Source organism: Crassostrea angulata, chromosome 1 (genome assembly GCF_025612915.1).
Source record: "Crassostrea angulata isolate pt1a10 chromosome 1, ASM2561291v2, whole genome shotgun sequence".
NCBI classification, from domain to species: Eukaryota; Metazoa; Mollusca; class Bivalvia; order Ostreida; family Ostreidae; genus Magallana; species Magallana angulata.
Window position 1 is genome coordinate 47,480,439 of NC_069111.1, and position 25,359 is coordinate 47,505,797.

The window sequence follows — 25,359 nt, forward strand, 5'->3', positions numbered from 1 at the left end:
ATATGACGAGGTCGAGGGAACATGGGTCCTGGCGAAGCTTTCTTTACCAGGTAAGGAACCTCCCGTCAACTAGAATATGTTTACATATCAGCTTTCCTACTTCGTCTACCTTTTTTGCGTAGTTATAAATGAATCAAACTTATTGGCAATTCTTAAATGTTTTAATATATTCAAATATTTGTATGTCAGCAATGCACATAGTCATATGATTTATAGAACGGCCTGTATTGTAGAAAAACTGATTTTGATTACCATGTATTGGTACTATTTTATTGTCTTCGACACAGTAAAACAGTGGGGCGTTTAAACGCGTACACGTCCAGCTCTACAACCGATCTATAACGAGATAATTAACTCGTAATGACGAGATCTTTTTCGTATTACGAGATAATTATCTAGTAATGACGAGATCTTTTCTTGTCATAACGATATAATAAGCTCGTAATAACGAGAGCTTTTCTCGTAATAACGAGATAATAAGCTCGTAATAACGAGATCTTTTCTCGTAATAACGAGATAGTTATCTTGTAATTACGATATCTTTTCTCGTAATAACGATATAACTAACTCGTAATAACAAGATTTTTTCTCTTTATTACGAGGTCTTTCCTCGTAATAACGAGATAATTAACTCGCTTTTACGAGATCTGTTCTCGTTATAACGAGATATTTATCTTGTATAACGAGATGTTTTCTCTTAATTACGAGATAAAAATATTTTTTATGTGGCTCTCTTCATCTTTCGTAGTTTTAAACAAACAACTAAAATAAAGCCAAAGAGATTCAATTTTATGAAATAAATACAATTAAAATATTTGGGAATTTTATGTAGAATCATCTTTATGTGTTGTATGCATCAGTTATTAAATAACAAGATCACCTTTTATAAATCCTTGCAATTGCACAACCCCACGGAAAATAGGTCGATCCAGCTAAAGTTGTTTCTGCAAAAACTGACTATATATTATAAGTATTAAGAGTTTATTTTATAACAACTTTGCTTCAATAATGCATTAAACATTTTCTTTTTTACAAATATTGACAACAATCTTTTGAAGCCTCTAACTCCCTAATAGTAGGGGCCAGCCCCTTTTTCTTTAGAACGAATGAAATGTGTCGGTAAGGCCCACAGCTTTTGAAATATATCTTATAACAAATTATTATCAGGTAGAGAACTAAGAATGAAAACACGTAAATTTTTTGCAATTCCAACTAATTTTCTAACTTTTGTTTCAACACCTTTACCACTCCTTTTATTGTCCCCCGACATAGAAATGCCGGGCGTCCGTCCGTTCGTCCGTGGGTCCGTGTGTCCGTCCGTAACACTTTTTTGTAAGCGCTCTCATGCCTACAAATTTTGACGGAGTTTCATTAAATTTATACCAAATGTTTATACTACTATTACCTTGGTCAAGTTCGAAAATCAGCATTGGTCAATACTTTTTGTTGGAGTTATGGGACATTGACCACAATAATGACTCTGTTTTATCCAAAAATTGACCTTGTACATGTAAGCGCTTTCATGCCTACAAATTTTGACGGATTTTCATTAAATTTTTACCAAATGTTTATATCACAAATACTTCGCGGTCAAGTTCGAAAATCAGCATTGGTCGATACTTTTTGTTGGAGTTATGGGACTTTGACCACGATAATGACTCTGTTTTATCAAAAAATTGACCTTGTAAGCGCTCTCATGCCTACAAATTTTGACGGAGTTTTATTAAATTTATACCAAATGTTTATACTACTAATACTTTGGTCACGTTCGAAATCAGCATTGGTCGATACTTTTTGTTGGAGTTATGGGACTTTGACCACAATAATGACTCCGTTTTATCCCAAAATTCACCTTGTAAGCGCTCTCATGCCTACAAATTTTGACGGATTTACATTAAAATGTATACCAAATGTTTATATCACTAATCCCTTGGTCAAGTTCCTAAATCAGCCTTGGTCGATACTAGTATACTGCTTGACCGGCGGGGGACCCAGGAATTCTATTCTTGTTTGCATTTCATTAACAAATGAAATGTGTCTTGCATCTTTTTCAATGTATCTGCTTCAAACCAGCCAATTTTTTACTCTGGGAGATAAAATGGCATATCGGTTACACAATGTTCAAAATTCTTATATTATTTTATTTCGTAATTTTCAAATTATTCCATTTATAAGGGTGATACTTAGAAGTTTTGTTGAGTGAATATTTACCGTTTTAAATCAAATTCACCTGCATTAACTGCTATTCATTTACATGAACTATTGGTTTTTTTTCAATTGAATACTATAGTAAACACGCGCTTTTAAGTGTAATACCATGGTTGATGAAAAAAAAACAAGATATATAAGTACAGGTTCACGTAAGAATCAGGCAAACAGTGATAAGTCATATATTTCATATTGAAATGATAAATGAGTGTTCTCAAAAAATGATAAAATTTTTAGTGAATCATGCATAATTGCGAAGCTGTGTTACTAAAAATAGATCCACTCTGTCACAGTCTTTAAACACAATGAAAACACTTTGGTATAAAATTTTAACAGGATTTTCAGAAATTCAATGTCAAATCATTTTATTCAAAATGTTGGTATGAAGTAAAGACAATGCCATCTTCTTTTTTCTCATGTTACAGAGGTAGTATCTCATTGGTTTCCATGGCAACCATGACCATAATTAGCCATACAGTCTTTAAAATTAGAGAAAAACGATCATTTCAGGTCTCTTTTTAAAAAAACAGCAAACATATCTGACGGTGTGTTATGAATAGATAAATAAAGGAGATTTAGAAATATTTTTTTACATTATAAAAAGTTTAGAAAAATTAACAGACAGTTTACATAATCTAAGCAATCATGTGGTATTCCTACACAAAATGTAAAAAAAAAACTTTATCATTTTTACATGTATTTAAGAGATATGATATAATTATATTTCATATTCTTAGTTCCATTTAAAAACAAGGATTAGACTTTGATTTCATTAATGTGAAAATGTTATTGTTTTAACCCATTACCTGTGTGATAATGTGATCTTACATCGTTATTGATCGGGATCGGAATACCAAATATTGTGTATCACATTTATTCCGAATTTTCTCGGAGTTCTAAAAGATACGTTCATAAAGTTATCAAAAGTTTAGTTTTCAACAACATCTAATGATGTAATACAAATCTTAAAACAACATATAAATATGTCTATCAAAAAGTAATAGAAGTAGCCTAGGTTAGCAAGTACGAAAGCCGAGAAGGATCATTCGAGATTCGAGATTCGAAATACGAGATTCGAAATACGAGATTCGAGATTCGATATTCGAGATTCAATATCTAAATTAACCAATCAAATCAAGGATCTGAAAATAAGTATCCTAGCGACATAAAACTGTTCTAAATGAAAATCATACGTACATGCTCTTATATACAAATAAATGCTATTTTCACTTCTCCCTACCTAACTAAATAATTATTTGTATTTACTTTTACACAGAATATCTAGGTAGACTAGTTATGATGCAGTGTGCTTCGCGGATCTAAGTGATTTTGTTTGCCCTGGTGCATTTTCACCTGATGCGTTTGAACCCTAAGGTATTTCATCACCAGTAATAGTTTAAAAACCCGGGTTTATTCACCCCTTTTGTGTAAAAATGCGGTTATGGTAGAGAACTTCATAAGCGTAGCTAATTTTTTCTGTAGGGGGTCCTAGGCCAATTTTAAAATTTTTTTCTAAGCTCCAATTTTCCCGAGGAGGGGGTCCAGATCCCCTGACCCCCTCCTTTCTAGATCCCTGCATGAAGATTAGTACATGTATCTAAATAATCTAAATATAAATAATCTGTCCTGTTTCACTAATAAATATAAGCATATCTTATCGTTTTTATGTATGCATACAGTGATACACGAGTACGTTGATTATAAACAAATCATTGAGGTATTATCAAATCATACGGAATTATTAATAAATTCATTTTTTTCCTTTTCCTCAGTAAGCAACTTATTATGAGTCTTACTTTTGGAATTGTTTTCAATATAGAAGGATACCTACTCTCTACAATTAAAGGTAGGGATGATAGGGTGCCAATTTGTTCACATTGCCGATTTCTTGTGCAGAGAACAGTAAAACCCTTTATTTGATTGTGCATGAATATTTCAAAATTAATTGTTGTACATATATTTTGTTATAATTCATTCATTGATATATCAACAAGAAAGAATAAAAGCATATGTTTCACAGCCAAGTTAAGTTTCTCTGTAGTTTCCTACCCCCCTACCCCCCACCGCACCAAAATTGACAATAATTACATATAAGTCATACAAATGTTTACTTTTTTTGTAAGTAAATCTCTAAAGATGTAAATAAGCACTGCAAACAAAGATGTGTGTATTTAATATACTACTGCATTACACTTAGCCAGATAAAATGTAATCAGGATGAAGCTACAAGGGGTGAGTGGTGCAATTTGTCGCCATACACACAGAACACCAAATAAAGAAACTGTGAGTGGTGTGTGGAATGCATAAAAGATGGCGGCAAATTATCTCAAATAATCAGTGCAAAAACCCACAAATAGGCTGTTATTTGTTACATATCCTGCAAAAACATTGATAAAAAATGTTATCGTCCCATAACATAGCCGATTAAGTTAATGTGTAAATATGGTCAACGTACATGTAATTCTAATATACAAGAAGGCGGACGTATCTGGCGGGGATCCAGAAAATTAAATTTCAAAAATGATCGGTTGAATTACATTAAATGCTTTGAAAATTGTTTTAAACTATCGCACGGGTCAAAATGCGTGATAGAAGCTATGTACAGTGTAATTGGAAACTTTCATTTTATATCAATATGTAGTATTACCTATTATAACAAATGAGAGTATAGCACAACTGCCACAAGCAATACATGTCCTTTACCGGCACCACCTCCCTCCCCATAAAAAAATGAAACAATTGTCGTTTTATTTGCTAAAATGTGTGTGGTTCAAGATTTTTCTAAAGGACATACCCGATTAGAATTGAAAAAAAGAAGAGTCGTACGTTTAAAACTAATTTTGTCAAAACTTTTAGATTCATTTGGTTATATTTTGGTCCATTTGGGTAAATATATGATCAGCGCAGCTCTAATTTATATATAATCAGGCCATAAATTCAAAATATTTTCAAAAATTAATAGCTTAAAATCCAGTGGATGAAAGAAAAGGAAAGCAAGTCGAACTCGATGAGTGCTAATACCTGTGTTGAATGAATGGTACAGTAGGATATGCGCAAAAAAGTCCCTTCTACTCTTTCCTGCCCTATAATTATTGGAATACTAGTATTAAATCCAATTATAAGAGTCAAATTAAAAATCAAGTACGGATATGTACCTGTTTATCAAAAGTAAAACTACTCATGATTTATCTACAGTGCATCGTTATGGAGCTACACAGAAAGTTTTATATTAAATTGCCAAGCCAAATAAAACAAACCTGGAAAACGAAGAGAAAACAAAGTGGGGACAGAATAACTGACAAATTAATTAGGACTATATAGCCCCCCCCCCCCTCTTGAAATGTATATACTGAAAACAGATTATTGGCGTATAACATCCGCACACAATTTAAAGAAAATTTCATGTTTTTTTTATCATTTTAGCTAGCTAATGTAAGACATCACAAATACCCCAAGCCCCCTCACGGAAAAGGAAATGCTAGGTGATGAGAGAGAGAGAGAGAGAGAGAGAGAGAGAGAGAGAGAGAGAGAGAGAGAGAGAGTCGATGTAAATCACAGGTGCACTAACACCGTTAGAATTAAAGCTTGCTAGTTGGTCTGCCCTACCCTAGCTACCTCCTCTCTTTTCTCGTTTTAGAGGCTTAATTATTGTCTATATATGCTTCTAACAAATCAAATAAATTTCAAATTCTAAATCAAACTGAATTTGACACTACAAAACTCTGTCTGTCTGTCTGTCTGTCTGTCTGTCTGTCTCTCTCTCTCTCTCTCTCTCTCTCTCTCTCTCTCTCTCTCTCTCTCTCTCTCTCTCTCTCTCTCTCTCATATCGACAATGGCATTGCCATACCCTACAATACACTATTCTACTCTGGATTTTTGTCTTTGAGGTTGTAAATCATTATATCTTCTATGGTTTAAAACTTTATCATAACCTATATTTTGACATGTCGATTATTTTTTTGAGTTTTGTTTCATAGCTAAAACATTTAGATTAAACAGATCTTTCTTCGCGAGCCGATTTTTACACAGTTGGGGCGAATACACTTCGGGTTAAAATTGTTCGGGGGGAAATACATACAGGGCAAACAAAACCACTTAGATTCGCAAAGCCAACAGTGTTATTTCTAATTTAATTGTTTATACTGTGTGGGGTTAATTCATCAATGTTAATTTAACCATTTTATAACCACTATATAAGAGCTATTAAGACATTTATTTGTAGGAAAGAGCATGTACGAATGATCTTTATTTAGAACAGTTTGATGTTGCTAGGATACAGGTTTCAGATCCATGATTTGATTGGTTAATTTAGATATTGAATCTCGAATTTCGAATCTCGAATCTCGTATTTCGAATCTCGTATTTCGAATCTCGAATCTCGAATGATCCTTCTCGGCTTTCGTAAGCAAGACTTACATTAACAAACAGGGAAAAGGAACAACTGACCTACCTTCTGTTTATCATGTTTATAGTGAGTAATGTGTATCACTATTAAAAACTTATATACAAAAATGTTTTTGTCTCGGTGGTCAATAACACCTGAATATGTACTTTTGAAGAATTCATATTATTTTTACGTTATTTGAAATGAGGTCAACTTGTAGAGGGTTGTTGACTTAAAAAAAATAACACAATTCTTTTTTTAACAAAGATGTCTGCAGATTTGTTAACCATGCACACCATATTAAACAATTAAATTGAATTTTTCATATTAGGAGCATAATTATGTTAAAAGTACTTTCATGTGGACCCGGCCTTAGCCCATCCTTTTAAAAAACATAATTGGGTCAATATGGTTCTCTTTATTACAGAAGATAGCTACCAGTTCTTTTCGCCGTGTTTTCTACATTATTTGGAGTTGCACGTGGGCTCGTCAGCGAATGTCTAAATATATGTGGTGTGATATCTAATACATGAAATGTTTGTCCAATCTCATCTGTATTAATCCTTAAATATCTTTATCGCGCTTTTTCAGTCATTTTGTTCCAACTTCGTTTTTCAGACTTTTTAGGTCACCTGATTCATTCAAGTGAGCAATTGGTCTTCATCCGTCGTCGTGCGTCGTCCTTCAACAACTCTACATTTTTAAATTGTTTTTAAAATCTTGACGACCAATTAATACCAATTTTGAGAGCAGATTTTTATCAACTCTCCTATGCAGTTACTCTGACAAACTGGAACTGAAACAGTGTTTATACCTTTTAGTAAGCACAATTACTTACCACTGACAAGACTTAGTACAATTGTACGATCAATATAGATATTTTTTGGTAGCCGTATGTATTCTTATGCCTGAGTTTAATATAGTCTCATTCATCTAGACGCTCTGCTGTCTCCGTAAATGTCCGACAAGCAGAGAGTCTGCTTGTCTGAGATTTACGGAGAAAGCTGAGCGTCTGTTTGAACCAGACTAAATTTCAATACCGGTATTGCTTAGAGCCATACAATTTTCCAGTAATATTAGGATTACTGATACATAGTTTGATGTAATAAATTCTATCTTTATATATTACACAACATAATTCATATGGGTTTTCTCGGAATTCTTGTCGGAAAAGCGCGAAAATGCATATTAGAAAAAAATGTGCGTAATTGAAATAAAGTTAAAAAAAACTACTTGCCATGCGAAATTACGTATCGTTAATTATAATAACAAACGCATGTAGTAATCGATAAAATCAACTCCTAGCAGTACTTTATTACTTTGATTGGTTTGTAGTATCTCTAGGATATAATTAATCTAAATTATGAAGTTTATGACCTTACTACTCCTGGAGTATTATGGGCGGGTTTTTGCAAAAATAGCCAAATTGTCTTTTCTCTATTCCCACTAAAACTAAATGCGTGGTGTTGATATCCATGAAGCCCTCTACCAGAATTGTGAAATTCATGACCCCAGGGTTAGGGGTTCAGACCCCAGGGCGGGGCTAAATATAATATAGTGAAAATGTATAAAATTGTAGAAAATCTTCAATTCTAATTTCACAGTAGTGAAATATAAACTTATTGCATTATTGTGAATTCATTAATTTAAGCTTTATCTGCAATGTCGCCACCTTCATATCCAGCATGAATCGCCGAAGAAAGCATTTCATTGTTAAAATGTAACAATATAAATCTTTAAATCCTTATATTATGAAAATAATAGTTACAAAACTTTAAATTGAATATTTACAATAAGCTGTCATTGCACAGCTAACAAAGTAGTGCAAAGCGTAAGGTGTGCGCCAATAGTGATGTTTCTAACAACAAAAAGATGAGACGGCTTAGTATAGTGCCCTTTCCCCATAGCCATTTTTTTTTAAGTTTACTAACAACGAAAAGAGGAGACGGCTTAGTATAGTGCCCTTTCCCCATAGCCACCCCCCCCCCCCCGGTAAAATGGCTATATAGCAGACCCCCCCCCCCCCGGAAAAATGGCTCTATAGTAGAGTTTTCCCGACCTGGCTATGTAGTGGTATTTCCCCCTTTTAAGCCAAGTCACCCTCGCGGAAAGCTTCATTATATACGTACATGTAGTAGATTTCCCCCATTTCTTTTATTCCGGTTTTGTTGTTGGCTGTCCATTCGTGGCAATATTTTACAATATTTGAAATGACATTGTTACTCATAATTAAGGTTTAAAAATGCTTAGCTCTTCTAAAGACTACTTCGCAAATCTTGACTAAATTTGGTTTGTATATTCTGAAAAATAACAACTCGATGAGAAACTGCAGAAATTTTGGCTTTGAAAGATGGGATTTCAAGAGAAACAAATTCTATGATTATTAAGTAAATGGAATGGATTTTTACAACCAGAATTAAGATTGTTTCTTTGCTGGAAATACGAATGGTTATTCAAAGTTATGAGTAGAAAGATTTTAATAACATCCCTTACTTTACTTTATTCTGTGATTATTCACATTCAATTGCGCTAACTTACTATTTTTGAATGACATAAACTTGTTACTGTATGTCTTTTTCAAGTTAGAAAGAGGGGGAATCTTAGGTTCTATTATTTGATTAGATAAGAATATCATCTTTAATTTGTTATAAAGTTGGGCATCTTGTGATTTTTTTTTTGGGGGGGGGGGGGTGGAAACTTGTGCGCGAGTAATGCATGCATGCAATTTTCTCTTCTTCCTCTTGTATAGACTGAATTTATCCTATTTTTTTTCTGATGAAAAAAGAATCCTTTAAAGATGTCTTAAACCTGTAAAAATATACAAAAATCTGTACAACACTTATATTTAATATTAAAGGAAATAATACGTATCATACGTCTATTTGTACACTATACTGTACGTGTACTGTGTAAATGGAATGCCAGTTGTACGAACTTAGGAAACATACATGTAATTTGATCGAAAAAGAGAAAGTACTAGGCCTACTTGGTTATCGTAAACACAGAGAAAACATCTATGTACACAATCAAGTCATAAGCGAAACCGGTATTTTTGTGATACTTTCATTTAAATTCCAGAGCAGAAAAACGCCATGAATGAAACAAAAAAAAAACCGGACTGAAACACGGACGACAGATTAGTAAATCTTTTAGGTTTTTATACAAAACAGAAACCCATTCTTTTTTTTTTAAAGAATGGTATTGCACACCAAAAGCATCAGACATGACTGATTTTATTAAGCAACGCAATGTTTACAATTTCAACCACGTGTAGAGTGGTTGAACATGAACGATAACTCTATTCTAAATATCATCGTTTAATTTAAATAATCGCTAGCTGATGAAATAAGACATATATCTTAATAGTTTTTCATGCTTTATCATAAATTAAAGTAGGATATGATATGAAAAACGACCAGTACTTATGTATTTTGAGAATATAATCCGAACACTCATACTTCCGCTCGAAATTTCACAGGAACTGAAAAAATTTACCTATTTTGAGATATTTAGGAAGTCTCGTAAACTTTCATTCGAGCACCTCTGGATTTAATTGCATACATAGCCACGATGAAGAAAACATTCCGAACACATTCGCAGGGGGTATATTTATTGATTTTAAAGTTATCATTTTTTAACATCTCTCGTATTAAGATGGATTGCTACATCGTTACAACATGTCTGATATCCGTTTGAAATACAATTTTGTTCCGAATTGATAACATTCTGGCGTGGTACAAAATACCTATACACAGTGTAATTGAACTCAAATAACAAGAAATTTTGAGATAAGAATGAAATCAGCAAAACGCTTCGAAAATATATAAATTTTGTTCAAGTATCAAGCTTTCAACTAACTTTTATTATCAGCTGTTCTGTACGGAGAACGTGAAATTAGATGATATAATGTTTGAGCGTTTTCCCGCTATCGGCAATACATTTTTGTCATGTCATCTGCAGCACACGATCATACATATGTGGCGGATGATAAAGGTAAGCAGATATAATACTTCGCTACTACTACTCAAACTAGTTGACGAATATAAAACTATAGTTCGATCTCTTGAATTGATTCTAACTGTCCAACATGTAAAGCATTTGCAGTATTAGACTTGCATTGGAGATTAATCGAAAATTAAGGGATATGATTGTATGGCATTTAGGTGGTATGAGACACCTTCATGTTGTGAAGTATTATTTGTCGAAATAAACAATAAAATCAAGTATAATGTCATAAATATAGTCTTTCTTGTCATCTCACAGCGTGGCGCAGTGAGTTAGAGTGTTCACTACGGATGTGTAAGTTATGAGTTCGAATCTCGCAGGGGATTTTAAAATTCTTACTTTCCCCAAAATATTTAAAACGTATTTTTGCTTAAATTATGTAAAATTTAAAAATTCTTAACTGGTGAAAGTATTTTAATTATAATGTACTTTAATCCACATTAATATCGACAGATGTCCCATACCATCTTAGACCAATGTATTATAATTAAAAAAGTTATAGGTAGCAATAGCAGTGGTAGATTTGCAAGCCAAATGCGGGAACGAGAATTTTGAGGAAGAGCATGTTTATTATTAACATACGTGCATTTGTATCACTGAGGACAACTAACGTATGTATTAAGGTATCTCACTCCTCCGGTTTTAATTTCATTGCGCAGATGTTCATTACATTTTAAATTAATAAGATTTTATCAATTTAATCCTCACATAACGATCATCATTTTGTAATTATACAACGTTCATGATTAAAATCCATTTGATTTAAATAAACAAACAAGTTTTTTGGGGAACTATTTTCTCGTGCGAAAGGTTTTTTAGACGAAAATGACAGAAACAAGCAATTTTATGAAATTTCAATACACTTTTCTTTTTATTATATCTTATTCATTATACAAATTTTTTTTTTTACATTTAATAGGTTTTTAACATTTTCAATAGGTCCTGTATGACTTTTACAAAACTAAATATTGAGAGAATGATAGACGTTTATACGAAAGCCGAGAAGGATCATTCTACGAAAGCCGAGAAGGATCATTCGAGATTCGAGATTCAAAATACGAGATTCGAAATACGAGATTCAAGATTCGAAATTCGAGGTTCAATATCTAAATTAACCAATCAAATCATGGATCTGAAACCTGTATCCTAGCAACATCAAACCGTTCTAAATAAAGATCATCCGTACATGCTCTTTCCTACAAATAAATGCTATGTTCACTTCTCCCTACCTAACTAAATGATTATTTGTATTTTACTTTTACACAAAATATCTAAGTAGACTAGTAATAATGCAGTGTGCTTCGCGGATCTAAGTGATTTTGTTTGCCCTGGTGCATTTCCATCTGATGCGTTTGAACCCTGGGGTATATCACCACCAGTAATAGTTTATACTTTTGTGTAAAAATGCGGTTATGGTAGAGAACTTCATAAGCGTAGCTAATTTTTTCTGTTTTTTCTGCCAATTTTAAAAAATTTTACTATGTAAATTTAATAAGCTCCAATTTTCCCGAGGAGGGGGTCCAGATCCCCTGACCCCCTCCTTTCTAGATCCCCGCATGAAGATTAGTACATGTATCTAAATAATCTAAATATAAATAATCTGTCCTGTTTCACTAATAAATATAAGCATTACTTATCGTTTTTATGTATGCATACAGTGATACACTAGTACTATGATTATAAACAAATCATTGAGATATTATCACATCATACGGAATTATCAATAAATACAATTTTTTTCCTTTTCCTCAGTAAACAACTTATTATGAGTCTTACTTTTGGAATTGTTTTCAATATAGAAGGATACCTACTCTCTTCAATTAAAGGTAGGGATGATAGGGTGCCAATTTGTTCACATTGCCGATTTCTTGTGCAGAGAACAGTAAAACTTTTTAGAAATTTGATTGTGCATGAATATTTCAAAATTAATTGTTGTACATGTTTTTTGTTATAATTCATTCATTAATATATCAACAAGAAAGAATAAAAGCATATGTTTCACAGCCAAGTTAAGTTTCTCTGTAGTTTCCTACCCCCCCCCCCCCCCCCCCCCCGCACCAAAATTGACAATAATTACATATAAGTCATATAAATGTTTACTTTTTTTGTAAGTAAAGATCTAAAGATGTAAATAAGCACTGCAAACAAAGATGTGTGTATTTAATATACTACTACATTACACTTAGCCAGATAAAATGTAGTCAGGATGAAGCTACAAGGAGTGAGTGATGCAAATTTACCAATTTGTCGCCATACACACAGAACACCAAATAAAGAAACTGTGAGTGGTGTGTGGAATGCATAAAAGATGGCGGCAAATTATCTCAAATAATCAGTGCAAAAACCCACAAATAGGCTGTTATTTGTTACATATCCTTATCATTATCATTGATGAAAAATGTTATCGTCCCATAACATAGCCGATTAAGTTAATGTGTACATATTGTCAACGTACATGTAATTCTAATATACAAGAAGGCGGACGTATCAGGCGGGGATCCAGAAAATTAAATTTCAAAAATGATCGGTTGAATTACATTAAATGCGTTGAAAATTGTTTTAAACTATCGCACGGGTCAAAATGCATGATAGAAGCTATGTACAGTGTAATTGGAAACTTTCATTTTATATCAATATGTAGTATTACCTATTATAACAAATGAGAGTATAGCACAACTGCCACAAGCAATACATGTCCTTTACCGGCACCGCCTCCCTCCCCATAAAAAAATGAAACAATTGTCGTTTTATTTGCTAAAATGTGTGTGGTTCAAGATTTTTCTAAAGGACATACCCGATTAGAATTGAAAAAGAGTCGTACGTTTAAAACTACATGTGTAATTTTGTCAAATTTTTAGATTCATTTGGTTATATTTTGGTCCATTTGGGTAAATAGATGCACCAGCGCAGCTCTAATATATATATAATCAGGCCATAAATTCAAAATATTAATAGCTTTAAATCCAGTGGATGAAAAAAAGGAAAGCAAGTCGAACTCGATGAGTGCTAATACCTGTGTTGAATGAATGGTACAGTAGGATATGCGCAAAAAAGTCCCGTCTACTCTTTCCTACCCTATATTTATTGGAATATTAAATCCGATTATAAGAGTCAAAGTAAAAATCAAGTACGGATATGTACCTGTTTATCAAAAGTAAAACTACTCATGATTTATCTACAGTGCATCGTTATGGAGCTACACAAAAAGTTTTATATTAATTTGCCGAGCCAAATAAAACAACTCGGAAAACGAAGAGTAAACAAAGTGGGGACAGAATAACTGGCAAACTAATTAGGACTATATAGCCCCCCCCCCTCTTGAAATGTATAAACAGATTATTGGAGTACAACATCCGCACACAATTTAAAGAACATTTCATATTTTTTTTTATCATTTTCGCTAGCTAATGTAAGACATCACAAATACCCCAAACCCCCTCACGGAAAAGGAAATGCTATGTGATGAGAGAGAGAGAGAGAGAGAGAGAGAGAGAGAGAGAGAGAGAGAGAGAGAGAGTCGATGTAAAATTAAAGCTTGCTAGTTGGTCTGCCCTACCCTAGCTACCTCCTCTCTTTTCTCCTTTTAGAGGCTTAATTATTGTCTATATATGCTTGTAACAAATCAAATTAATTTCAAATTCTAAATCAAAACTGAATTTGACACTACAAAACTCTGTGTGTGTGTGTGTGTGTGTGTGTGTGTGTGTGTGTGTGTGTGTGTGTGTGTGTGTGTGTGTGTGTGTGTGTGTGTGTGTGTCTCTCTCTCTCTCTCTCTCTCTCATCGACAATGGCACTGATACCCTACAATACACTATTCCTATCTGGATTGTTGTCGTTGAGGTTGTAAATCAAGATATATATTATATGGTTTAAAACTTTATGATAACCTATAATTTGACATGTCGATTATTTCATTGAATTTCGTTTCATAGCTATAAAACCACACTCACTTTTTATTATTCAGATTAAACAGATCTTTCTTCGCGAGCCGATTTTTACACAGTTGGGGCGAATACACAACGGGTTAAAATGGTTCGGGGGGAGGATACATACAGGACAAACAAAATCACATAGATTTGCAAAGCCCACAGTGTTATCACTAATTTAATTGTTTATCCTGTGTGGGGTCAATTTATCAATGTTAATTTAACCATTTTATAACCACAATATAAGAGCTATTAAGACATTTATTTGTAGGAAAGAGCATGTACGAATGATCTTTATTTAGAACAGTTTGATGTTGCTAGGATACAGGTTTCAGATCCATGATTTGATTGGTTAATTTAGATATTGAATCTCGAATTTCGAATCTCGAATCTCGTATTTCGAATCTCGTATTTTGAATCTCGAATCTCGAATGATCCTTCTCGGCTTTCGTACGTTTAGCATAAATTCATGCAAATATGAAGAAAATGTCTGAATTTGTTTAAGCCAATTTTTTGCGAAAATTTTACCTTTGAAACCACATCTCTAAAATTTGACATCACTGACCCCAATGTTTTATTATGTCAAAATGATATTGAATACATACATGTATCTACGCAAACTGGATAAATCTTATAAAATTCTTGATATTTGAAATGTTCTTTTTTTCAGATCAAATTGTAACTATTACAAAAATTGTCGATTTTAAGTGCAAAAAGGTCACACAAAAATTTATGCATCTTCGTACAAATTTTTTTAATCCCTCTATTCAGTGTGAACATTGTGCATAATTAAAAAAAGACATTTCAAGGGAAATGTTCGCTTGATCAAAAATACTGACAACAAATCCTAATCAGGCCGAAATCAAATTTTAGGTGCAAAAAGGTCAAATGAAATTGGCCATAACTCAGAAGGATGAACACGGACCTCCAATTATCTTTGTATTTTTCAAGTATGTTTTTTCTACAGATTTCAATGATATACTTCTCAAGAAATTCTTGATACAAGAACATTTACGAGTGGGATACCTTGATATGCGTAGTGTTGTTGTTTATATTTGTTTTTAGAATAAAAAGTAAAAGGCAATTTGACTACTAAAATTTTGTTTTAAAGTGTTGAATATATATGATGCATTCATCAAAAATATAAATGACTGCCGTCATGAGAAAAGGGCCCTTATCTTTTGACGTCACAATGCTAAGAAAACGACGTCAAAGTAGCAGCATTGTAAACGCATTTTTTTAAATTTTCTGTTTGTATTTTTTTTCTGCGTCGTCGTTTTTTTTAATAACTAGAGCCTAACCTTGTTTTAATACCCCTTTAATATTTTTTTTAGTCAAATATTATATGTTGATTTAGAAAATTAACATTTAATAAATAAAATATACACATGCAACATCAATATCTACATATTTTGAACGCGTAATATTGCACACAAGTTGATGCAGAGATATCATAAAAATGCTGCTTTTGCATCCGCTATGAAACTTATACACTACATTTTCCATTCTGTTGTGTGGTGAAAATATGCTCTAATTTGGAAATCACTTCTTTTTTATGAATCATCAAACCAAAGGCCCGTCTCGCATACACTTACTCATTGCAAATAATTGAATGCGAGACTTGTTATGATGATGATGATTTATAAAGTATTCTGAGTAAAATCGTACAACTTTAGTTTGCATATGCAATACATGTATGATTTATTAAAGTAAAAAAACAAACAAACAAACAAAAAACTACACCGCTTACTCGTTGTTGATAAGAGGGGATAAAGGCCGAGACATACCGAATCGATGCAGAGCAGGGTTTTTTTTTCAAATCTAACAGTTATCTGCGCAGTAATTACTGTGAAACAATACAAGTCGAATATTTCAAATCATAAGTTTGGAAGTTCACCGCACGGGAGACGATTCCACACTTTTTAATTAGTTGGAAGGAACACGAGTGAAGCGGCTATTTCTCAATTATAGTGCTACTGCCGACATACAAAATAAATTCTTGCATATTCCATTCATAAAGAATTTGCGATCAAATTTTGAAATTATTTAACGAATTAGAACGCATGTAACTAACGGATTCGAAGAGTGTGAGAAATATTTTCGAAGCGTAAAAATCTACTCTGATATATCGATTTGATTTCGTGGAAAAAAGTGTAACTGGACTGTTTGCAGAACTTTAACTATATCTGGATAATCAAAAAGTTTTATTATCTTTTTAAAAATTGTAAGAAATCTAGAATTTCAGAAAATTATTAATTAATTCTACTTTAAACGATTAAAGACGATGAAAGGAAGTATAGAAGAAAAAAAAATTAATGCAAAACAAAATTTGACGTTCGTGACGTTTTCCACGAGCTACGTCAAAGTCGTGTTAACACCTCTTACTGAAATCGTCATAAAATGCTTAAAACACATATGATCTTGGATATCTTTATATATTTAGGTTCAGAAAGAGTTGGCTAATCGGAATTGTCAAAAAAGTGAGTTTGTGAACTTTTGACCTTAAGGGCCCTTTTCTCGTGACGGCAGTCAAATTGTCTGGTTCAAACATTAATATAAGACTACTTACCTCATACCTACATATTTAACATAGACGTACATGTAACTACGTGTATTCTTATTTAATCTTTCTTTGTGATTTTTATTAATAAAAAAATTGTTACCAAGATATTTGAGACCATGTAATATAAAGAAAGACACAGGATCTTTCATACCAAACTTTTTTGCAATAATTCAGTATATCTTTTGATTTTTCAACTTCATTCAATTTCTGTTTCTTCATCTCATTAACCCACGAATATTTTTTATATTTTCAGATTTTTGTGGAATTCTGACAAGCAGTTTGCCTTAAAACATTTTTTTTGTTTCATATTTATGTTGATTCCAGTAAAATCATACAAACTTCATTTATGTTTACTTTGTTTTTCTTTTCAAAACTTTTTAACAGTTAACTTTAATAAAAATTCTAAAGCAGAAATGTTTGAAAATTTAAAAAATAAGGGGTTATCTGGAACAAGACTGACATTTTTAAAATTGTTGAATACTGGGGCTACTATTAGAAACAAATGCATGCAAAAAAAGTCTCCTACACTTATTTTGTGTATAGATCCACCTTTTTAATTTAAGTAGTGCTACACTGGTGTATCTATTTAACCAAATGGACCCAAAATGAACCAAAATCAGACATTTTTTAAAAGACTCAGTTTTCATTAATAATCTGGTTTTGCCTATTCAAAAATACTTATTTTCTTTAGACATATTTAACATATAAAACAACAATTGCTTTAAAATTAGGTAAAGATGGGAAGGCATGTAATGCTAACACATGTACTGCTTATCAATACTCTCTGAATGCTTAAGCTTGGAAAAAAGAAATGCAGGATTTACAATGGATGTTTTTTTTTAATAGATGTTGTTGATGATTTGAGGTGATGATGACAGAATATACTACTTTTGGTAGGTAAAACATTTATAATTATTGAACAGTTGTGATTTGTTTAAATAAAATTTTGTTGTTCCAAATTTAGTTATTAATTTATCAGTCCTTTGCAAAAGTCTAGAATCACCTTGTCTGTTTTATTATACATGTATTGTTCATATATAAAAAATTTAGTATAATACAATTTACATTTGTCTTTATTTTTATACATGTATATGTTTTTATTTAATGTTGAGTCTGAATTTTTTTAACGGGGACCACACAACCAGTAGAGGGTTTTCAAAATTTATACTATATATGAATATAATGTATAACGAACACAATATTTAAACTATTGTTCCAGCAAACTACAATGCTTTAATTTATGAAGTAATAAGCGCTACTATGTACAAAGTTCAACATAATTTATAACGAAATAAGGATATGTTTTTAAGCTACTAATATGCAAATTAATAATCTGTTATTCGGTCACCTTTTTAATAATACGATTTGCGGCTTATAACCATAAAGTTGTAGAACAAATCGAAGTTTACCTAAAAGACTAAGTTATTGAATGTAATAAAAAGAATTTCTTATGCGAGACCAATGCTCATGGATAGAAACAAAGAACTCGTCGGATACGATCAATCATATACCATTGCAAACCATGAGATATCGTATTACATTTGTATAGATAACTTTTTCGTTTCCTGCAATTTTCTCTAGGTAAAAAGAGATGATATTATAACTCATTTTAATAATTCAATATAACGCGTCATCTGACTGATCTGTTGAAAGTCACGTGACAGGACGAAGAAGTGTTAAGTCTTTCTGAGAATAAATATCAGATCCCACCCCTGCGGAAATCTCGTGAAAATTTATGCCCAGAGTATTTAAAAACGAAGCTAAGCATACGATGCAATCAAAGCCATTATTTGAATCCCAGATTTAATCAAATTCTTTTTTTGTTAAAAAAAAATAAACTTTCTATAGGCCTACTCTGTCCCTAGTTTTTGCTTCCACCACTTTTTGCTCGATATTTCAATAATAGTGAATACATATGTACCTTTGTGCTCAAACTACATTCATCCACTAATATGAAAAATGTCCAGATTATCTGTTTTGAAACGCCCCCTCTACCGCTTCAGGTTTCAATACACATCCAAAAATTGAAAGTCTACGGATATTTTGCCTTGCATCCGCCATTAATAAGCCCGGATGATAATGTTAAAAAATTGCGCGATGTATTCCGAGTGTATTCCGAATGGAGAAAAGATGTAAACATTTCCCTTTACAAATCTCCGTAAGAAAATTGTTTTCGTTTCTGTGAAATTTTATGAGTGAAAAGGGATTATTGTTCAATGAAGATATCTTGGATATATTCCCTTTCATCGATTTCAATTGTATTTCTTTTACAGGTATGTGTATTTTTATAAAAAATTATCAAAAATTTATAGAAGCAATAACTTGGGACAGACTATATATATAATTCGAATGATTTTGAAATGAGAATTTACAAAAAAAAACCTAATATTAGAATTAAACGTTTGTAATATGTATTCATATGTTGTTTGGTAAAACGAACAATTTATCGCATGGATGTTTGTGAGATATGATCATAACATTCCAGCAGAAAAATCACATATCCACTGAGCGTAAACGCTCCAGTTTAATTTTCATCCTCACATGATGTTGCCTTTTCAGTCATAGACGCGAAAGAGTGATTATCATGATGGTACACGTAGATGTAGTGGGCGAGCGCTTTCACAGAAAGGGAAAGAAAATGAAAGCGACAATATAATGTTTATAAGTTGCTCCGATAGAGATAGTGTTGGCGTTGTACTATATACTTCATTTTCAATCCTAATTTCATTATCTTCACATCAATTTTTTACATGCTCCCAAAAAAGTGGGGGGGGGGGGCAACTCCATGATAATTCAATTTTTTATATGTAAATTTTAAAAAATTAGTTGCTGCGAGAAAAAGTTGGGGGGGGGGGGGGCGGCCCCCCTGCCCCCCCCCCCTAATGCTACGTGCCTGCGTTTGTCACAAGGTTTTCTTGCACGTAGTTTACAATTAAGTCATTCAGTAATCAAAACGTTACCTGTGTCACTACATAATTGCAGAAGTAAAACTTTACTAACATATGAAGTAAGATGTATTCAATATACTATGAAAATCTTTGAGCTATACATGATTTGGTGACGTTACCAACCAACCTCCATATTACAGTGAATTTTTTATGCCTGGTATTTATTTCTTGAAAGTTTGTCAAACAATAAATTTTCTTTGAATGATTCTTATTATGATTCATTCTTATGACTGAGATAGATACACACAACCATGGAATTTAAAATTATTTATTTTTAATTATCATTGAACATAAATATGAAAAGACTATTTTTTTTCACCTTGGCAGATTATGTCTGGAGAGTTGTATTGAAAGTTGACAGTAAAGACCAAAGAACACAAACTTGTCTTCAGTACACACTGACAGAAAACGACAAAACCCGTTTCCTTGGCGCATTGGTGGGCGAGAGTAATCCACGATGCCTTAAGCAATTTCTTTTGAAATCAAAAAACCCAGCAGCGGCCAACCTCAAATTACACAATGCAGAATTTATGCCAGATGGTCGTTTTATGCTCACCGTAGAGACAAAGACAAGAAATATTGCATTGTTACAGCAATATGATGTTGAGACGTGTGTTTACAAATGTCTTAAGGAGAACAATTGTTGGGATCTATTGTTGTGCACAGAGACAGGGTATGAATAACTATGATATCTATTTAAATATGATATAAAATGAAACATGTAAATGTCTTCATGTCATTTAAATATCAAAGTTTGATGGTTTAATGGTTAAACAAACCATTATGATAGATCATCTAATTTTTTCGAAAATATGATTGGATAGAATTTGGGATAAAATTTAGTACATATGTTTCAATTATTTGATCTCAAAGACGAGGAGTAATACAGTAAATCTATAAAAAAAACCCACACCTGCACAAGTTATGAATGATTTTACTCCTTAAAAAACTGAATATTATATGTTATCAGCTTGCACCTATCGATTAATATTAAGTATTTATTTCTGGACAAACATCAAACTTGGTAAATAGGTACATGTAGATAGTCTACATTGATTTTAAATTTATGAGGTCAAATAGCAAGAGTCAAACTATTCTTGAAATTGGTTAAGACTAGAATAAACATGGTGTCAGCAAATTTTACATAAAATAGTATATTTAAGAAAATGTCAATTTTAATTTGGGACGTAATGTAAAGGTAGAGTAGTTTTAATCTAAACTTTTGTTACAGTTACAGTTGAATTTACTAAATGCTTTACTGCCAATGAAGAGATTCTTACTTATTTTTTTAAAGTTCAAAATAACTATAATAACATTTTATTGTGTACATAAATGTATTGCATCTTTTAAACTAGGAAGAATGTTCGTATTGTTTTAAATTGTATTAAATTATTAAATTGTTTTGATAAATGACCGAAGTCATTATCTATAAACTGCTATTGCTTTTATTAAATAATCTTTGGTTTATTTGCAGTGTAATATTATATCCAGAGGAATTGCTGAAAGAGTACAAAGAGTTGAAGGTATAGTTTAGCAGCATTTAATTTTTTGCATTTACGTCAACTAAATCTTAGATCTATAAATCTGACTGCACGACCCAATGAGTATTATTGTCAGGATATGAAACTGTCACCCCTAAAAATGTACAAAATGTTAGTATTAGAGGTTTCTTCTACTTTCTTATCAATTTACACAGGTAAAATTGCAACATATGTTTCGAGTAACATATGTTGAACATACGTTAAACATATGAATTTTTCACAGTATGTTGAACATATGTTTGAAATATATTGTTAACATATGTTTGAAAAATACGTTAAACATATTACAGACTCAAAACATATGTTGAACATATATTTGTGGTAATCATATGTTCAACGTATGTTTAACATATTTTGAACATATGTTTGTTTAAAACATATGATCAGCATATGTTTTCAATTTGCGTTATGTTGATTAAACATGTTTGTTGGCTTAAATTTTTACATATGTACTAATGAATACGTGTATAAACAAATTATATAATCAACATTAGCCATGCAATTTTTTCATATGAAGTGTTTCGTTAACAAATCCGGATTTAAGCCTGAATCGGTTTTAAATTTAGTGTTCAGAAACACACGTCATATTTTACGTCACGGAGGCAGAAGATCAATCTGCAGGATGGATTTTAACTTGTACTTATAAGGTAAAAATGCGTTTTCATTTACCTATTTAAAAATTATATAGTGGCAATGAGTCAATCTACGGGCTGTAGTTGTGTTCTTCTAGAAAATTCGGATTGAAAAACCATACTGTATAAAATAATGTAATGTCAACAACCGACGGTCATCATTGTTGTTAAACTTTTTAAAAACCAGCTCTATAATTGAACCTCTAAGGCTGTTGAAATTGTTTTAAAAATACAGTGAATAAATCATACAGTAATTACCATGTTTACGAATGAGAGAATGTAGAACATCTCAGAAAAGTTTAGGTCTGTAAATTTCTTCACACAAAGCTACAACTCAACAGCTTACTGTCTATAGTTTATTAAGACCTTACAAGTTTAATAGTAAACAAGCATAAAAATGTAGATTTGAAAAATATATTAAGATCAGACGCATGATTTAAAATCTTGGAAAGTGAAAGTAGCCCCCCGAACTAGAGCAAAGCTCATTGCAAAGCAACGAGTATGTCATATTGCTGTTTTAAATCAGTTATTAATGAAAAAAGTCTTTACAATCCCACAGGGAAATTCCTAATGAATTATTTTGTGTCAACACAAATTGTACAATTATATATATATCTTTTCATTGAAATATTTATATCAATTCAATTCATTTTTCTTTTTAAAAAATCTTTATCAATATTTATAGTGTAATTTTTATTACATGCTAATTGCAAAAAGTGTTTTTATTTAAGGAATGCAGTGACTAGTGGACACATCACAGATGTCATCAAATAACACAGTGTCAGAAATTATGAAGAAGTAAGTACATAATTATAAAAATGTCTTACATTTCTTCAAAACTGCAGCATGATGTATATTTTTTTAAACTTGTAATATTATTGTAGTAAAGTTAATTAGGTTCAATGAATATCAAATACTAGTAATGAGTAACACTGTTTGACATAGTATTATAATTTGTAGCAAATGGATGTAGTAGTGCAGAGGTTTTTAAGATTTCTTGGATGCAGTCTGAAGACGATGAAGTGATGAAAGATCCAGGATCCAGATATTCGTCCTGAGCTCAAAGATATCTGCACAACATTTGCTATACAAGTTATGGTAATTAAATTTAAACATGGCTCTGACTGTATGATTGATTCTAATTATAAAATGTTCTTAGTTCTAATGATTTTTTGCAAGATTTTAAAATCTCACTTTGTAAAAATAACACAAATATATTAATGGTTTTCCACTTCTTAATTTGAAAATTTTTCAAAGGTCTGATGGTGGTTACTTGCATTTGTATTAATATTTTAGACAGAAGTTTAGACTTGACTTGTGAAATGATAAACAGCACATCGAAAAAGAAGTTGGATAAAAAGTGGGATTAATGCAGGTATATAGTTATTAATTTCTCTCTCTCTCTCTCTCTCTCTCTCTCTCTCTCTCTCTCTCTCTCTCCCCAGAACTTACAATGATGTAAGTATTCAACAAAATTTACTTAAGGAATAGAATGAAAAAACTTAACTCATGTTGTATTTGCAACTTGATCTTGATACTCTTCAAACTTTTATTTTAATAATGGAACAACTGAGGCAATTATAAACTTATAAACCATCTTAAAAAATGTTACATTCTCTGTTTCTTTTTCAGAAACTATTAAAGCTGCAGTGAGTGAGAACCATTCACAGGAGAATAACAAACTTGTCTATATGATATTTGCAAAAATAAAAATGATATGTATATTTATCTCTGGTTTTTTTTCCATCAGATAGCTGGAGCTGCAAAATTAATGCAATTTTTAAAAGACCCAGTGTTATAAAAACAGGATAATCAGTTGAAGAGGGAAATTCAGAAAGAGAATTTGTACCAACAATGAATTATAAAATAAAAAAAAATATTTAAAGGCATATTTTCAAATATGCATAAGACATATGTGATACATGTTGTGTAAATAATCCAAAAGGATAAAGAAAATGAGTAAACACAAAAATGAAATTAACATATGTTCAACATATGTCTAACATATATTTATAAACATATGGTAATCATATGGTTATCAAAAACATATGTTTAATATATGTTTAACATATGATGAACAATGTTTATGAACATATGTTTAACATATGGTGCTCGTTTTTTATGGCGAACATATGTTTCAGAACATATGTTCAACATATGTTAAACATATGTTGAACATATGTTGCAATTTAACCTGTGTACACCCATGGGTTATTAATCATTGAATTAACGTTAACTGGTAAAATGTGTGTTATTGGTTTAAAAAAATAACCAAATGATGCAACCCTTTGTTTTTAACAAGCATCAACAGTTCTTTGATTTAATTATTTCCAGGTTGACACCAAACACTATTGTAAACCTGACAAGGTGAAGGTTAGGGGTATGTATAATAACTTTTAAATTTGTAATTGTAACATCAGTAGAATTTGCTTTTTCATACTTTTTACTGTGTTGGCCGTTTGATAATTCGAGTGTAATTAGTCTAGTCTAGGTATTTAATTCGAACTCTTCAATATCCCGGTAAACTTTTAACATTGCTCTCTATTAATTCTTATTATCGAAAACATGACCTATTGAACCCGTTAAAAACTTTTTTTCTCTTCTGAAGGTTTGTATTAAGAAATATCTTGGCAAATGTAAAGATGTGTTATCAACATTTATTTTCAAATACGTGAATCAAGAATAACATGTTTCTTTTGGAGGGCTGTATTTGCACCATAAATGTAACCTGAGAATAGGTTGACTAAAATAAGTAAGCCAAATATTTCGTATCTCATCGAAATTTGAAAAGAAAATTCCTCAGTTTTAATTTTTTTTACAGAGTTACAGAAATCTTATGGTTACGCATAATTTACTTTTTTAATTTCCGAGTACCACCATATCAGTGTTCGATTTCTATTGCTTTTCGCTACACACTCCTATATCAGGCCGAGAGCTTATATTTACAAAATTATTTAATTCCCGTGGCTTAATCATAAGGCATGAACATGTATATCGTTATTATCATGTGAGTGCATTTATGTTATTCATACTTTTTTCTGTTTATCCTCTAATCTATCATTCTTTCATTCTATATACTAGTACCCTACATGTTAAATGACCGCAGTACATATCTATACATGTTATTGAATTATGATATGAATTTTAGATTT

At 31.7% G+C, this 25,359-nt stretch overlaps 1 protein-coding gene and 1 long non-coding RNA gene across 2 annotated transcripts; both read left to right on the plus strand.

Annotated features, from left to right (window-relative positions):
- LOC128192815 (uncharacterized) lies at nt 1-25,057 on the plus strand. Its single transcript, XM_052865804.1, has 6 exons — nt 1-50; nt 17,933-17,979; nt 20,362-20,707; nt 21,509-21,557; nt 24,542-24,587; nt 25,029-25,057. Exons 2-6 carry the CDS (start codon nt 17,955-17,957, stop codon nt 25,055-25,057), a joined length of 495 nt encoding a protein of 164 aa, XP_052721764.1. The 5' UTR covers nt 1-50; nt 17,933-17,954.
- Nucleotides 21,768-23,983, plus strand: LOC128158269 (uncharacterized). The gene is made up of 5 exons (XR_008239951.1): nt 21,768-22,222; nt 22,939-23,005; nt 23,168-23,305; nt 23,504-23,582; nt 23,840-23,983. It is a non-coding gene; the product is annotated as an uncharacterized LOC128158269 (long non-coding RNA).
- Nucleotides 25,058-25,359: the final 302 nt, after the last annotated feature.

Excerpts from the sequence above, each read along its gene's own strand:
- LOC128192815 (XM_052865804.1), top strand. The coding sequence starts at position 17,955 with ATGATGACAGAATATACTACTTTTG. Across the intron at positions 21,558-24,541 it reads AAGAGTACAAAGAGTTGAAG|GTTGACACCAAACACTATTG; the intron begins GTATAGTTTAGC and ends AATTATTTCCAG. Across the intron at positions 24,588-25,028 it reads TGACAAGGTGAAGGTTAGGG|AGTTACAGAAATCTTATGGT; the intron begins GTATGTATAATA and ends TTTTTTTTACAG.